This window comes from Rhinatrema bivittatum, chromosome 16 (assembly GCF_901001135.1).
Source record: "Rhinatrema bivittatum chromosome 16, aRhiBiv1.1, whole genome shotgun sequence".
Lineage (NCBI taxonomy): Eukaryota > Metazoa > Chordata > Amphibia > Gymnophiona > Rhinatrematidae > Rhinatrema > Rhinatrema bivittatum.
Window position 1 is genome coordinate 61,496,951 of NC_042630.1, and position 14,415 is coordinate 61,511,365.

At 43.5% G+C, this 14,415-nt stretch overlaps 1 protein-coding gene across 1 annotated transcript; it reads right to left on the bottom strand.

Annotated features, from left to right (window-relative positions):
* Nucleotides 1-11,320: 11,320 nt before the first annotated feature.
* On the bottom strand, nucleotides 11,321-12,253 carry LOC115077763 (olfactory receptor 5B21-like). The gene has a single exon (XM_029580047.1). The coding sequence runs from the start codon at nucleotides 12,251-12,253 to the stop codon at nucleotides 11,321-11,323; it is 933 nt and encodes a 310-aa protein (XP_029435907.1).
* Nucleotides 12,254-14,415: the final 2,162 nt, after the last annotated feature.

Below are 14,415 nucleotides of genomic sequence, written 5' to 3' on the forward strand. Positions count from 1 at the left end.
GGTATCTGTCATTTTAAATGACATCTGAAATGACAGGTACTAGGAAGTGGATGGTTCTCCTACGCTCGGGATTGCCAGTTCTATCTCCCTCCTCCTGAATCAAGGCGCGTAAAGCAGCCTTGCTTCGGGAGGAGGAGAGAGAGAACTGGCAATGTAAAGCATCGGCGAGATGAACTGCGGCCCCCCATCTTCTTGCAACCCCCCTTCAGCAGCCCCCCCCTTCTTCCCCCCATCGGCGGAGATGGCAGTGTAAAACGAGACGGACCGCGGCGGACCTTCGGCGGAGACGGCACTGTAAGCGAGACGGACCACGGCGCAAGGAGAGGAGGAGAGAAGACGCAACTTACTCCAGCCAGCCCTCCTCCGGACAGCGGCTCCTCTGGCTCCTCTGGCTCCCAGCTGCCTCCCAGCTGCCGGCGAAGATGGACGCCCGAATGGGTAGGCCCCTCATGCAATTTGACCTCAAGGCGTGACGTCGCATGCCGTGACGCCAAACGTCGTGACGTCATGCCTTGAGGTCAAATTGCACAAGGGGCCTACCCATTCAGGCGTCCATCTTCGCCGGCAGCTGGGAGGCAGAGGAGCCATTGTCCGGAGGAGGGTGGCTGGAGTAAGTTGCGTCTTCTCTCTTCTCCTCTCCTTGCACTGCGGTCTGTCTCACGTTACAGTGCTGTATCCGCCGAAGGTCCGCCGTGGTACGTCTCGGTTTACACTGCCGTCTCTGCCAAAGGGGGGCTGCCGAAGGGGAGCTGCCGAAGTGGGGCCACATTGGATTTTTTTTTCGCTTTTTTTTTGCTTCGGGAGGAGGGAGAAGACTGGGGCTACCCCGGAGACCGGCACACATGGACACGGCCAGGGCAGGTGAGCAGGGGCTGGGGGAAAGTTTGCCGCCTACCCTTACTCCTGCCTCTAACGCAGGGGTAGGGGTAGGCAGTAAACTAACAGGTTAAATGCGCGGCAAATCGGCAGGGTAAAAAAGCGATAGTCGGGGCGCGCGTTACTGTATGGGGAGGGAATAGCTAATCAATCGTTTGCATGTAATATACATGCCGCGTGCGGAAGGGGTTACCCGGTGAGTTAAGAATGGGTTAAAGGGGATACTGTATCGCAGGAAGGGCTAACGCGGCCGAAAAGTGAGTAGAAAGTGGGTTAGGAGCGGGGTAACCGTGGCCGCACTTTACTGTATCGACCTGTTTATCAAGTTTCCCTTTTGAAAGTTTAGCACGAGAGCTGTGGATTTGCACACTGTTCCTCTTCCAGTCATTAAATCAAATTTGATCATATTATGATCACTATTGCCAAGCGGCCCCACCACCGTTACCTCTCTCACCAAGTCCTGTGCTCCACTGAGAATTAGATCTAAAATTGCTCCCTCTCTCGTCGGTTCCTGAACCAATTGCTCCATAAAGCTATCATTTATTCCATCCAGGAAAGTTATCTCTCTAGCGTGACCCGATGATACATTTACCCAGTCAATATTGGGGTAATTGAAGTCTCCCATATTACCGCACTACCAATTTAGTTAGCTTCCCTAATTTCTCTTAGCATTTCACTGTCCGTCTCACCATCTTGACCAGGTGGACGGTAGTATACCCCTTTCACTATAGTCTTCCCTGACACACAAGGGATTTCTACCCATAAAGATTCAATTTTGTATTTAGTCTCATGCAGGATGTTTATCCTGTTGGACTCTATGCCATCCCGGACATAAAACGCCACACCTCCTCCCAAGTGCTCCTCTGTCATTGCGATATAATTTGTACCCCGGTATAGCACTGTCCCATTGGTTATCCTCTTTCCACCATGTCTCTGAGATGCCAATTAAGTCTATGTCATCATTCACTGCTATACATTCTAATTCTCCCATCTTACTTCTTAGACTTCTGGCATTAGCATACAAACATTTCAAAGTTTGTTTTTTGTTTGTATTTTCATTCTGCTTTTTAATTGATAGGGATAAGTTTGAATTTTTTAGCTCAGGTGAGTTTTTAGTTACAGGCACTTGGACTGCTTTTCTAATTATTGGAACCTCACTGTCGGGATGCCCTAATTCTAATGCATCATTAGTATCTTTGAAAGATACCTCTCTCCGAACCATGTGCTGCTGAGCGACTGTCGGCTTTCCCCTTTGTTCTAGTTTAAAAGCTGCTCTATCTCCTTTTTAAAGGTTAGCGCCAGCAGTCTGGTTCCACCCTGGTTAAGGTGGAGCCCATCCCTTCGGAAGAGACTCCCCCTTCCCCAAAAGGTTCCCCAGTTCCTAACAAAACTGAATCCCTCTTCCTTGCACCATCGTCTCATCCACGCATTGAGACTCCGGAGCTCTGCCTGCCTCTGGTGACCTGCGCGTGGAACAGGGAGCATTTCAGAGAATGCTACCCTTGAGGTTCTGGATTTAAGCTTTCTACCTAAGAGCCTAAATTTGGCTTCCAGATCTCCCTCCCACATTTTCCTATGTCATTGGTGCCCACATGTACCACGACAGCCGGCTCCTCCCCAGCACTGTATAAAATCCTATCTAGGTGACGCGTGAGGTCCGCCACCTTCGCACCAGGTAGGCATGTCACCAGGTGATCCTCACGCCCACCAGCCACCCAGCTATCTACATTCCTAACAATTGAATCACCAACTATGATGGCCGACCTAACCCTTCCCTCCTGGGCAGTAGGCCTTGGGGAGATATCCTCAGTGCGAAAGGACAATGCATCACCTGGAGAGCAGGTCCTTGCTACAGGATCCTTTCCTGCTGCACCTGGTTGGTGCTCCCCCATCATGAGGCCTTCTTCCTCCAATGGAGCACCAGGGCTGCCAGTCTGAAGTTGGGACTTGACTACTATGTCCCTGAAGGTCTCATCTATATACCTCTCTGTCTGCCTCAGCTCCTCCAGGTCTGCCACTCTTGCCTCCAGACTCGTTCTCTGAGAGCCAGGAGCTCTTTGCATCGCATGCACATATACAATTTCTCACCGGTGGGTAAAAAATCATACATGTGACACTCGATGCAAAAGACTGGGAAGCCCCCCTCTTGCTGCTGGACTGCTGCCTTCATCTCAGTTTTGATCAGTTCCTAATTAAGTTTTAGGTTGCTATGGGAGTAAGAATGTGTCTAACGTCCTTTAAATGTATTTGTGAATTCACTATGTGTCTGTTAGTGGTCTACTGGGGTCTGATCGAATTCTCAATAAAGTTTTTATTGATTTATTTTTTTTTTTGTGAAAGTGGCACCTGCCTATAAATTAAGGGATGAGCTAGGGATGTGTGGATGAGGGGTGGGAAATACAAACAGTCTAACTTCAGTTAGTCAGCCTGAGTGACTCACTGCTCCCTTGATTAACAAATGTTGGTCCCTATTCAAACCCAATCACACTACCTCAACACTTTTCCAAGGTGAGTAACTGAGCTGAACTATTCAACTTTTTTACTTAGGTATACAATGCTCCTAGCTTATTTCTAGCTTATGGCTACTTTTTGGGGGTTTTTTTTGTTTTTTGTTTTTTTTTCAATACAAGCACTCAGTTAGTATTAAATACAAACACTCAGTTCTTTAAGAGTCTGGAGAACACTCAGTTCTGCAGACTTTTAAAAATAAACACACTACCTACTGCTACCTTATTGACTGACTAAAAATACAAACAGTCTAACTTGTTTATTCACTGCCTTTCTATTAAATTCACAAACACACAAACACACTAAATAATATTCCCAAATAGTTAACTTTGCCCGAATACTTTTAAAAAAGACAATGTCCCAAGTAAAAACTTACTGATTCCTTTCAGCCACCAGCAAGGTGATCCTCTCCTCTCAGTGTTCCCTTCTCCACCTGATCCTCTCACCTCACCATTGTCTCTGTGTATTATTTGTCAGCATTTTGCATGTTTCTGAAACCTGCCTCAACATACTCCCAGGAGCAGGGTAAAATCCTGTCCATGCTGTACACAGCAGTCACCCCCATGCTGAACCCCTTCATTTACAGTTTGAGGAACAAGGAAGTGAAAAACACTTTGAGAAAAGTCATGGGGAAGTAGCTATTATGGAATTCATCTACGCCTGATGAACTCAGATCATAAAGGGTTAGTGACACCTGTGGGACTGAACACTGACCTTAAAATCATAAGCTCTCCTTATTACTGTTTGCAGGAACAACATGAAGGTCACTGACTTGACCTGCAATAGGTAAACTCAGTTGAGTAAAAGAACTTTGAGGCAAGAAGGCTGCAGAGATGGGCAATGTCCCTTACACATGCTGAGGCTACAGAGAAGGGAGCTATCTGTAACGAATATGATGATTAGAGCAGTCCCAAAAATTGCTATGCTTATGTGTTGAAACTTATCAGACAAGAATCTGGGAGCCAGTCAAATGCACCCAGGCACCAAAGTAGGTAGGGAACTGTGAGGTGATGTTCTGAACTATTATGAAGTGGACCTTTAAGCTGAAGAAAGGTAACCAGGACGTAAATTTAAATCCTTTCTTCAGGAGGCGAGACTGGACAACACTGAAACCCCACTAATCTTCACCAAAACTAACCCTCATTCCCCTTAGGTTGAGCCCTTGGGTGCCGGGGTCAGCTGGACTTACGTGGGATTTCAGATTGAGGACCGGGCTCAGCACAGACATGTGGATCAAAGTTGACAGTGAATATCAATGGACGTCAGCCGAAAATTAAAGAATTTATTATAAATAAATACTGGTATTTGACAACAGGAATCAGAAAATACATGGAAAAAAATCTGTAAATTACAGCAAATCCAAATATCATAGGAAAAACCCAGAACCTCAGGAGTTACAGGAGATAAAAAATAAGGGACTTGACACTTGAAAGAAAATGTTTCCAAAGCACTAGTGCTGTGCTGGAACTTTCCTATATAATCCCTGCATTGTGATGTCATTGTGATGACAGAAATAGGCTCAAGGAAAAAAAAGAGATTACTGCTCCTTTAAAAACAAAAGTAAACAAATCGCGGAACCTTAGAAACCTGACATCAGGAACACCCGGAAACACAGAGGAGGATGACGGAGCCCTGACCAGGCAATCGATTCGGACTCGCAGCGAATGATCCCAAAGGCAAACTCAAAATTAATTTAGAGACCCGACATCCGGGGCATCTGTCAGAAACCGCGCCGCTCCCCGACTAACCCCCACGCGCGCCGCCATTAAATTAGATCCCCGACGTCCGGGGTGTGCTGCAGCCCGGCCCAAGGTAAGCGGACGCGTAACAGCTGAGGACTGATAACAAAGAAAAGGAGAGGGCCCCTCCTGGCTCCGGCAGCTTGCTCAGAGCTGCCAGTGTTAGACGTCTCCCATACAATCCAAAAGTAAGCAACGCTGGGAATGATCAGAACATTACACACTTGGGTCTTAAGGAACATCCTAATGAATGTCCACTTTGCTTCATATACTGCTGTATTAATTATTGTAATTGTTCTCATCTGATTATTGCAATCAGCCATTTAGTGTTATTTTTAGCAATTCCCTTTGTCCAATTATTCCTATAAACAAATAATAAATCTGTTATTATCTTTACCTTGCACCAAAGCATTTTAATTCAACATCTATATGTGTGTGTGTGAGAGAGAGAGAGAGAGAGTGAGAGAGAGAGGAGTATTAATGTAAGCCTTGTCAGTTACTGATGCAAGCCCTATCAGTCACAAGTACAAATCCAATTACAGGTGATCCTATTCTCTCGAGCCCCGAACTGTAGCTTATGGGAGCACGTGGTGTAAACAGTTAATCACAGCAGGTTATCAGGCGGAGGAGACTCCTGTTTCTAGCAGGGATCCACACAGTGACAAAGCTTGAGATGATCACCCCTTTAATATAGATAGAGCCCCATCTAGTCCTCATTCTGGAGAAGGAGCTAACTTAAGCAATAATCAAGTTGCCTGTGGGGTTTGTACAAATAATCAAAGCTAAACTACGTAGATCTGCACCTGCATTTACTGAGGGTAATTTTACATTGGAAATCTTGAGCATAGTTCTGATTAAGAATGACTGTGCATAATAATGCAAGATCACACACACACACACACACACACACACACACACACACACACCCCCTGGCCCTCTCCCAGGAAGGCTTCTGAACAATGCAGGTAAAATTACCTACATTGAGGGTGGGCAATTTTCAAAGCCTCCAATTCCATCAATAAAATTTAGTACAAACTCAATGCTGTAAGTCATGCACGGGTATTTCAAAATAAAGGTCTCCACCATGCATTGTCTGTCATCTTCACCCTTTCCTTTTCATGCCCTGCCCTTCTGTTCCAGAGATGAAAGTTCCTACATTGAATCAGCTTCGGTACTTTTACCCATAGAGAGGAAGGGTAACTTTCAAAACTGTGGCAGCCCAGTCCTTTTCATATTATTTATTTATTAAAATTTCTTATTGACCGCCTATGATGAATCCATTGAAATAGGTGGTGTACAATAAAGCACAAGTGATAAAATCGTGATAAGCACAGACAATGCAAAAATACAAACAGCTGGAAGAATGAATTACTGTAAAATGGTGCCAAAAGCTTCTTGAAACAAGAGTGCCTTCAGTTGTGTATGGAAAGATTTGATAATGGAAAGTAAACGCAGATATCGAGGTAAGGCATTCCATAAATAGAAACTGATGACAGGAAATGCTCTAGCTGGGGTACCGATGAGACGAATATGCTGAATGGAAGAGCATATCGTCTTGTGAACACAAAGATCAAGAGTTGTGTGTACAGTATCAAAAATATAATTTTGTTTTGGGGTTTTTCTCCCTGACTTTGGTTTCATTTAATGTTTATATCATTTTTGTTTCTTTGCAGAAATGAAATAAATAGTTAACCTCCTCCAAAAAAAATTTAACGGGGCCCCCGATAGATAGCTTCTCTTTTCCTCCAAAAATGTTCTGGGACCAAGAACAACTCTGGCCTCCACTTACCCCATCCATGGGAGTCCAGATGGGCAGGAGAGATGCCCACTCACCTCCTATCCTGAGGTTGTCCACTTGCAAAGGTGCCAGGCCATCAGCTTTAAGACCAGCGTCATAGCCTGATGTCAAAATGCCACCTTCTCAGGGCCAGCACCATTTTCTTGCACAGCCGTACAAATATATCTTTTCATATAAAATAACCAATTGTCATTCCATTTCATCACTAAGAACCTCAGGTTTTACTGCATTTAACATAAAAATCCAAAATTGCTTGTGAAAAGTCAATTGTGCTTGTGGATCACATCCACGTAGATGTGCCAGCACGTTTTTATATATTTATTTATTTATTTGAGATTTATATTCTATCTTTCAGACCCTTCAAAACAGGTCATTTTCAGGCACTGTATGTATTTCTCTGCCCCCAAAATTCTCACAATCTAAGCTTCATATTGTAAAACGGTCCATCTTAGATCTGTAAAGACATATCCAGTTGAAACACAATGATCCACAATAGGAGCCTGAAGTCTTTTAGTGTTCAAACAATTGTGGTGTTCAATGAGTCAGGTTCTGATGACAAGCTTAGTGCGACCAATGTAAATTGCGTTGCTGAATTAAATAGGCCCCCAGCAACAATTGGTCTCCAAAAGAAGACCCCCAACTCTGATTTTTTTAGGATTAAATCTTAGCTGCCATCCTCTAGAGCATTCCTTAAGCTTCACTAGATACCTATTCATGTTTTCCGCACCTTCCTTCTGTCTATCCTGTTGCAGATTTTGCTATCATCAACAAAAAGACAAACCTTTTCCGATAATCCTTCTGCTATGTTGCTCATGAAAATGTTGAAAAGAAATGATTGCAGGTCTGATCCCTGAGGCACAATGCTTCATCAGATTAAACTCCATTTACCACTACCTTTTATCGCTTTTATCGCTTCCCACTCAGCCAGTTTCTAACCCAGTCACTCCAGATTCCATACCAAGTTCAATCAATTTATAAATCTGTTTGGAACCACGTCAAAGGCCTTACTGAAATCCAAGTACACTACACCTAGTGCTCTGCCTTGGCTGTAGGTCCCTCCTTAGACAGTCAACATCCCTGTGAGCCTTCCATCCTTTTCAGCAACTCCCAACCTGGAGGGCTGGGATTGGTTGCCTCATCCTATGTAAGGAAGTTAGTTTAATATTCAGTGGGGTCAGTTTCAGTTAACATCAGAGCAGTGAGGACACAGTTTTTAAACTCTCCCTGTCTCATCGGGAAATTTAGTTTGGAGGAGATTTCTCACTGTGCACTCCCTGCCAGAGCATCTCCCTCATATTTTTTGCAGTGAGATTTTTGCCAGATTCCCTTTGGGAACTCCTATAAGGAGCTGAAGATCTGTGAGCCTCACTCTACTTCACAGGTGAGACAAGCACCAGTACTAGTACCTACTATGTGAGGTTTTTCATGACCAATACGTATCCTGTTTTTTCTAGAAGGGACAGCTGCTTAAACCTTGCACCCTTTGAAGAAGGTTTCCCTGGACACAGATGACAAGGGCTGAAGACCCGTAGGCTCTAATCTGCTTTCTAGATTGCACAAGCACCAATGACAGTGAAAAAACAGTCACTGAGAGATTTTTGTGGCAAGCAAACATTGGGTTGAATGGAGTTTTTTTTTAATTTTTTTTTTTACCCATCCCTCCCCAAAAGGGTTCCAGGGCTGGGATAGCCTGGTTCCTGATTCCTAAAAACTTTTCCTGCAAGAGAAGTCACAGGCACCGAGACCAAGAAGTAAGGATCAAGATCTCTGGAGATTCCCAACTGGATCTTCACCTATGGAATGGGTGGCCTTTTTGTGTTTGAGGAGACCCCTCCATTGGCCTGCTGGGAAGGTTTTGGGGGGCCTCTCAATTCTTTTCAGAACTCTTGAATGAAACAAATTGGCCTTTATTCATTGCGTTTTGCAAATTTAGTTAAAACAAATGCACATCCCTAGTCTATCTGTTAAAACGAATGGTCAAGTAGTCTATTTGAGATTCCCTACATACTGTCTGCATTCACCTGCCAGTACTGTCACATGTAGACGGCTGCCATGGGCAGGATTGTGTCATAGAGCTAAAGGCATTGCATAAAGTGGCACATGGACATTTATATTTAAGAGTCACTTTTACTTACTGACTCCATGCCTGGGCTTAGCAGTGTCCATCACTAATATACATCCCACATACATTGCTTGGAAGGTAGAAAAAAATCTTCAGAGGATGGATGTTTGGTAAATTATGCAATCAGTGTGTGCACCAAGGACAAATATAAGGAGCTTTATTGAAGGCAGAGAATAAATCACTCACAACAGAGAAAGCACTAAATATTCCAGAGGATTAGAGTTACAGATTTACACAGCTGGTAAGACAGAAAGATGTCCAGATACCCAGCAAGGTCAAAAGTGTCTTCAAGTTGCCCAGCTGCCCCTCCAAATGTGATAATGCAGAGGAAGAGGCATTCTCCTTAGTGAGAGAATATTGCTTCTTGACTCCAAACACAGGGATACAGCTCAAATCCCAGGATCAGCCCTTCCCCAGAGTCTAAGCACCTCACCAGTGACATCTTCCTCCAAAAACTCATATTAATATAAAGAGAACATTATCATCCTTTTTTAAGACATGCAAGCCTGAGATATTATAAGACACCAGCTCTCCTAATGTCTGATGCCTCAGCTCCAAACGAACCCATCGTAGGTTTCAGATTTCACATTTCATATACACCTAATAACACTTAAGAATGTCACAAAGACCTTTGGACTTATGTCACAATCATGTCATTCACAGGAGTGATGTCGCAATGGGCGGTGTCCAGCAGGAGTGATATTACCATAGATTAATTTACAAGCATGATGTCATAATGGGCTGTTACTCAGAGTGGGTTCTAACCAATGTCTCCTGTTAGATGCATGGGAAACTAATGAAACACTTTTTCATACCAGGCATGCTGTAGCCATTCTGTGGTTTAAATCATGCAAGGCCCCATAATCTCTGGGACCAGTGGCCCTGTGCAGTTCAAAGTGCAGAAGAGTTGGAGCACAACTAATGGGAAGAAAGGTGTTAGATGTCTTCCATGCATCTTATAATGAATTTTGATTATAACGCAAAGGAGTGATGTCACATGTGGCTGTGATGTCATGTTAGACTGTATCTCACTGTGGTGCTATTACATGGGGCTGTATCTCACAGTGTGATAACAAATGTGGCTGTGTCTCATACTGGTGATGTTATGTTAGGCTGTCTCTCACAGCAGTGATGTCACATGTGGCTGTGATGTCATGTTAGACTGTATCTCACAGGGGTGCTATTACATGGGGCTGTATCTCACAGTGTGATAACAAATGTGGCTGTGTCTCATACTGGTGATGTTATGTTAGGCTGTCTCTCACAGCAGTGATGTCACATGTGGCTGTGATGTCATGTTAGACTGTATCTCACTGTGGTGCTATTACATGGGGCTGTATCTCAGAATGTGATAACAAATGTGGCTGTGTCTCATACTGGTGATGTTATGTTAGGCTGTCTCTCACAGTAGTGATGTCACATGTGGCTGTGATGTCATGTTAGACTGTATCTCACAGGGGTGCTATTACATGGGGCTGTAGCTCACAGTGTGATAACAAATGTTGCTGTGTCTCATACTGGTGATGATATGTTAGGCTGTCTCTCACAGCAGTGATGTCACATAAAGCTGAATCTCTCAGCGATCATGTCACATGTGGCTATATATCAGAGTAGTGATGTCACAGTGCTGTAAAACTGTCAGTGCTGATGCTATAGTGGGGTGTGCAGAGGCCTGAGAAAACCAAAGGGGTGGGATTTTACTGATCCCAGAGAATGAGATCTGACCCAGTGAAATTAAATCTGGATCATGAAGGAAAGATCCCTCTCCGAACGTAAGGGTTTGTAAATCTGTGAAGCCTTTCCTGTGTCAGCTCTATGAGTTCTTCAGAACGAGCACTGGAAGACTCTATTTTTGGGGTGGAGGGGGATCGGGATTATCCTGCAGTTTCCTCTGTCTCCTTTCTGCTTCCAGCTCAGTCACAACTGGACCTGAGATAATGCACGTTTCTTTCCCCTCTGTTTTATAACATCTCCCATCCTTCCCAAAGTATTAAGTTTGGACATTGTAGTGGCAGTCCTGGACCTAGGGCCATGCCTTAGGGCTCCTTACAGGTCCCAAATCCAGCCACTGTGTGTGACCCTTGAGAACTGACCCCATCTATCTCCCCCACATGGCTGACAATGCTGCTTCTGACACATCCACAGCCCTGGCTGACCCAACTCAAGGATCAAACCAGGGACCTTCCATTTTAAAGGGAGAGTCATCTTGTACCCTACTAGAAACTGAAATGCCCTACATGTGAGAACCTTCTGTGATTTATCACAGGATCCCATAAGCTACTTCCCCATGACTTTCCTGACTGCATTTTTTACTTCCTTGTTCCTCAGACTGTAAATGAGAGGGTTCAGCATGGGGGTGAGAGTTGTGTAAAGCACGGAGAGGATTTTACCCTGCTCCTGGGAGTAAGTTGAGGAGGGTAGCAGGTACATACAGAACAGTGACAAACAATAAATGGAGACCACAGTGAGGTGGGAGGAGCAGGTGGAGAAGGCCTTCCGCTTCCCCTCTGCAGAGCGGATTCTCAGGATGGCTGAGATGATGTAGACGTAGGATATGATGATCACAAGGAAGGCAGGCATTGTCAAAAATGAAGCTGCAACATACTCTAAGCTTTGTGTGATTGTTGTGTCAGTGCAGGAAAGCTTCAACACTGGCATGAGCTCACAAAAGATATGATCTATGACATTAGAGGCACAGAATGAAAGGCGGGTGACAGAAGCTGTGACCATCTCAGAAGGAATAAAACCACTGATCCAAGAAGCAGCTGCCAGCAGGATACAAACTCTCTGATTCATAATGAGGGAATAACGCAAGGGGTGGCAGACTGCAGCATAACGGTCATAAGCCATGGCAGTAAGAAGGAAGATCTCCACACAGGCAAAGCCTATGAAGAAATGCAGCTGTACTAGGCATCCAGCGTAGGAAATGGTCTTATCCCCTGAGATGAATATCTGCAGCAGTTTTGGGGTGATGGTGCATGTGCAGCAGATGTCTGTGAGAGAGAGATTACTGAGGAAGAAGTACATGGGGGTGTGCAGGCGAGGGTCAGCACGGGTCACTGTGATAAGCACAAGGTTCCCCAGCAGGGTGATCAGGTAGATGAGCAGGAACACCAGGAAGAGGGGAACCTGCAGCTGGGGATTATCAGAAAGTCCCAGAATAATGAATTCTTTCACCATCGTCATATTTTCCACATCCACTGGAGCCATCACGCTATTATTTATTGAATTTATGGGCTTAAGAATATACTAATGCACTGATCTGAAAAGCTTGCTTCAAGTATAGAACAACATAACTCACATAATAAACATAAAATATGGTCATACAGAAAGAATACAAAATAAACAAGATCACTGAAAGTAAAACCAAAATCTAAAGCCTATTTATGAACAGCTAACAGTAAACTGAAACACTCTACCCAAACGTATGTTGAAATAAAGAGGTTTTATCCTGAAAGCAAGTTAATCTCTTTCTAATCACAAATCTTGTGCAAGAGGGTTCCACAGGGTCGTCTTTGTCACTGAAAACACTCCTAGAGGTAAAAAGAAGAAATTGGAAATGACAAATATGTTAAGTGCAGATGTCCTTGAGTTTTACAGATGCTGCAATGTGGGGCCAGCAGTGAAAGTCACTGATCTGCACCTCATCAGGTGTCACTTACAACTCATTGCAATATGTTGGATGTTCATTGCACTGGAGGAGATTTACAACCAAGGGTTTTCTGTTAGCAAACGTTCTCATCCTATTCTGTGTCTGAAAGAAAAGAAGTTTTAAAATTAGGTCTAAAAGTCAGTGATAGAGCTGGGGATTATAGCACAGCCATAGAGAGATAAAATGACTCCCCCAGAGTCACACACACAGAGTCAGTGATATAATCGGTGGTCAGAACTGGAAGACAGAAATGAATGAATCTGAATGATTGGTAGTGTGATAAAGGGTTTTGCAAATGATAAAACAAAAAAAAAATGTCTACAAAAGATAATTTTTCTTAAATTTAAGTATACAGCATTAAATATAAGAATATATATCAGATTAAAATTTATAGTTATATGTGCTAACTATTGTCTATACAATTTAATGTATTCTGACTTCTTTTTAACTCTAAAGTACATTGTAATATAATATATTGAGATATTCAGTTATATATTTGTAACTTAATCAGAGTCATTCTATTGATGCCTCTTCAGACAGATGTTATTGCACTGCACAGATGCTGCAATAAGAATATAAGAACATAAGAAATTGCCATGCTGGGTCAGACCAAGGGTCCATCAAGCCCAGCATCCTGTTTCCAACAGAGGCCAAACCAGGCCACAAGAACCTGGCAATTACCCAAACACCTAGAAGATCCCATGCTACTGATGCACTGATGCAATTAATAGCAGTGGCTATTCCCTAAGTAAACTTGATTAATAGCAGTTAATGGACTTCTCTTCCAAGAACTTATCCAAACCTTTTTTGAACCCAGCTACACTAACTGCACTAACCACATCCTCTGGCAACAAATTCCAGAGATTTATTGTGCGTTGAGTGAAAAAGAATTTTCTCCGATTAGTCTTAAATGTGCTACTTGCTAACTTCATGGAATGCCCCCTAGTCCTTCTATTATTCGAAAGTGTAAATAACCGAGTCACATCTACTCGTTCAAGTACTCATGATCTTAAAGACCTCTATGATATCCCCCCTCAGCCGTCTCTTCTCCAAGCTGAAAAGCCCTAACCTCTTCAACCTTTCCTCATAGGGGAGCTGTTCCATCCCCTTTATCATTTTGGTTGCCCTTCTCTGTACCTTCTCCATTGCAACTATATCTTTTTTGAGATACGGCGACCAGAATTGTACACAGTATTCAAGGTGTGGTCTCACCATGAAGTGATATAGAGGCATTATGACATTTTCCGTTTTATTAGCCATTCCCTTCCTAATAATTCCTAACATTTTATTTGCTTTTTTGACTGCTGCAGCACACTGAGCCGATGATTTCAATGTATTATCTACTATGACGCCTAGATCTCTTTCTTGGGTGGTAGTTCCTAATATGGAACCTAACATCGTGTAACTACAGCAAGGGTTATTTTTCCCTATATGCAACACCTTGCACTTGTCCACATTAAATTTCATCTGCCATTTGGATGCCCAATCTTCCAGTCTTGCAAGGTCCTCCTGAAATGTATCACAGTCTGCTTGTGATTTAACTACTCTGAATAATTTTGTATCATCCGCAAATTTGATAACGTCACTCATCGTATTCCTTTCCAGATCATTGATATATATATTGAAAATCACCGGTCCAAGTACAGATCCCTGAGGCACTCCACTGTTTACCCTTTTCCACTGAGAAAATTGACCATTTATTCCTACTCTCTGTTTCCTG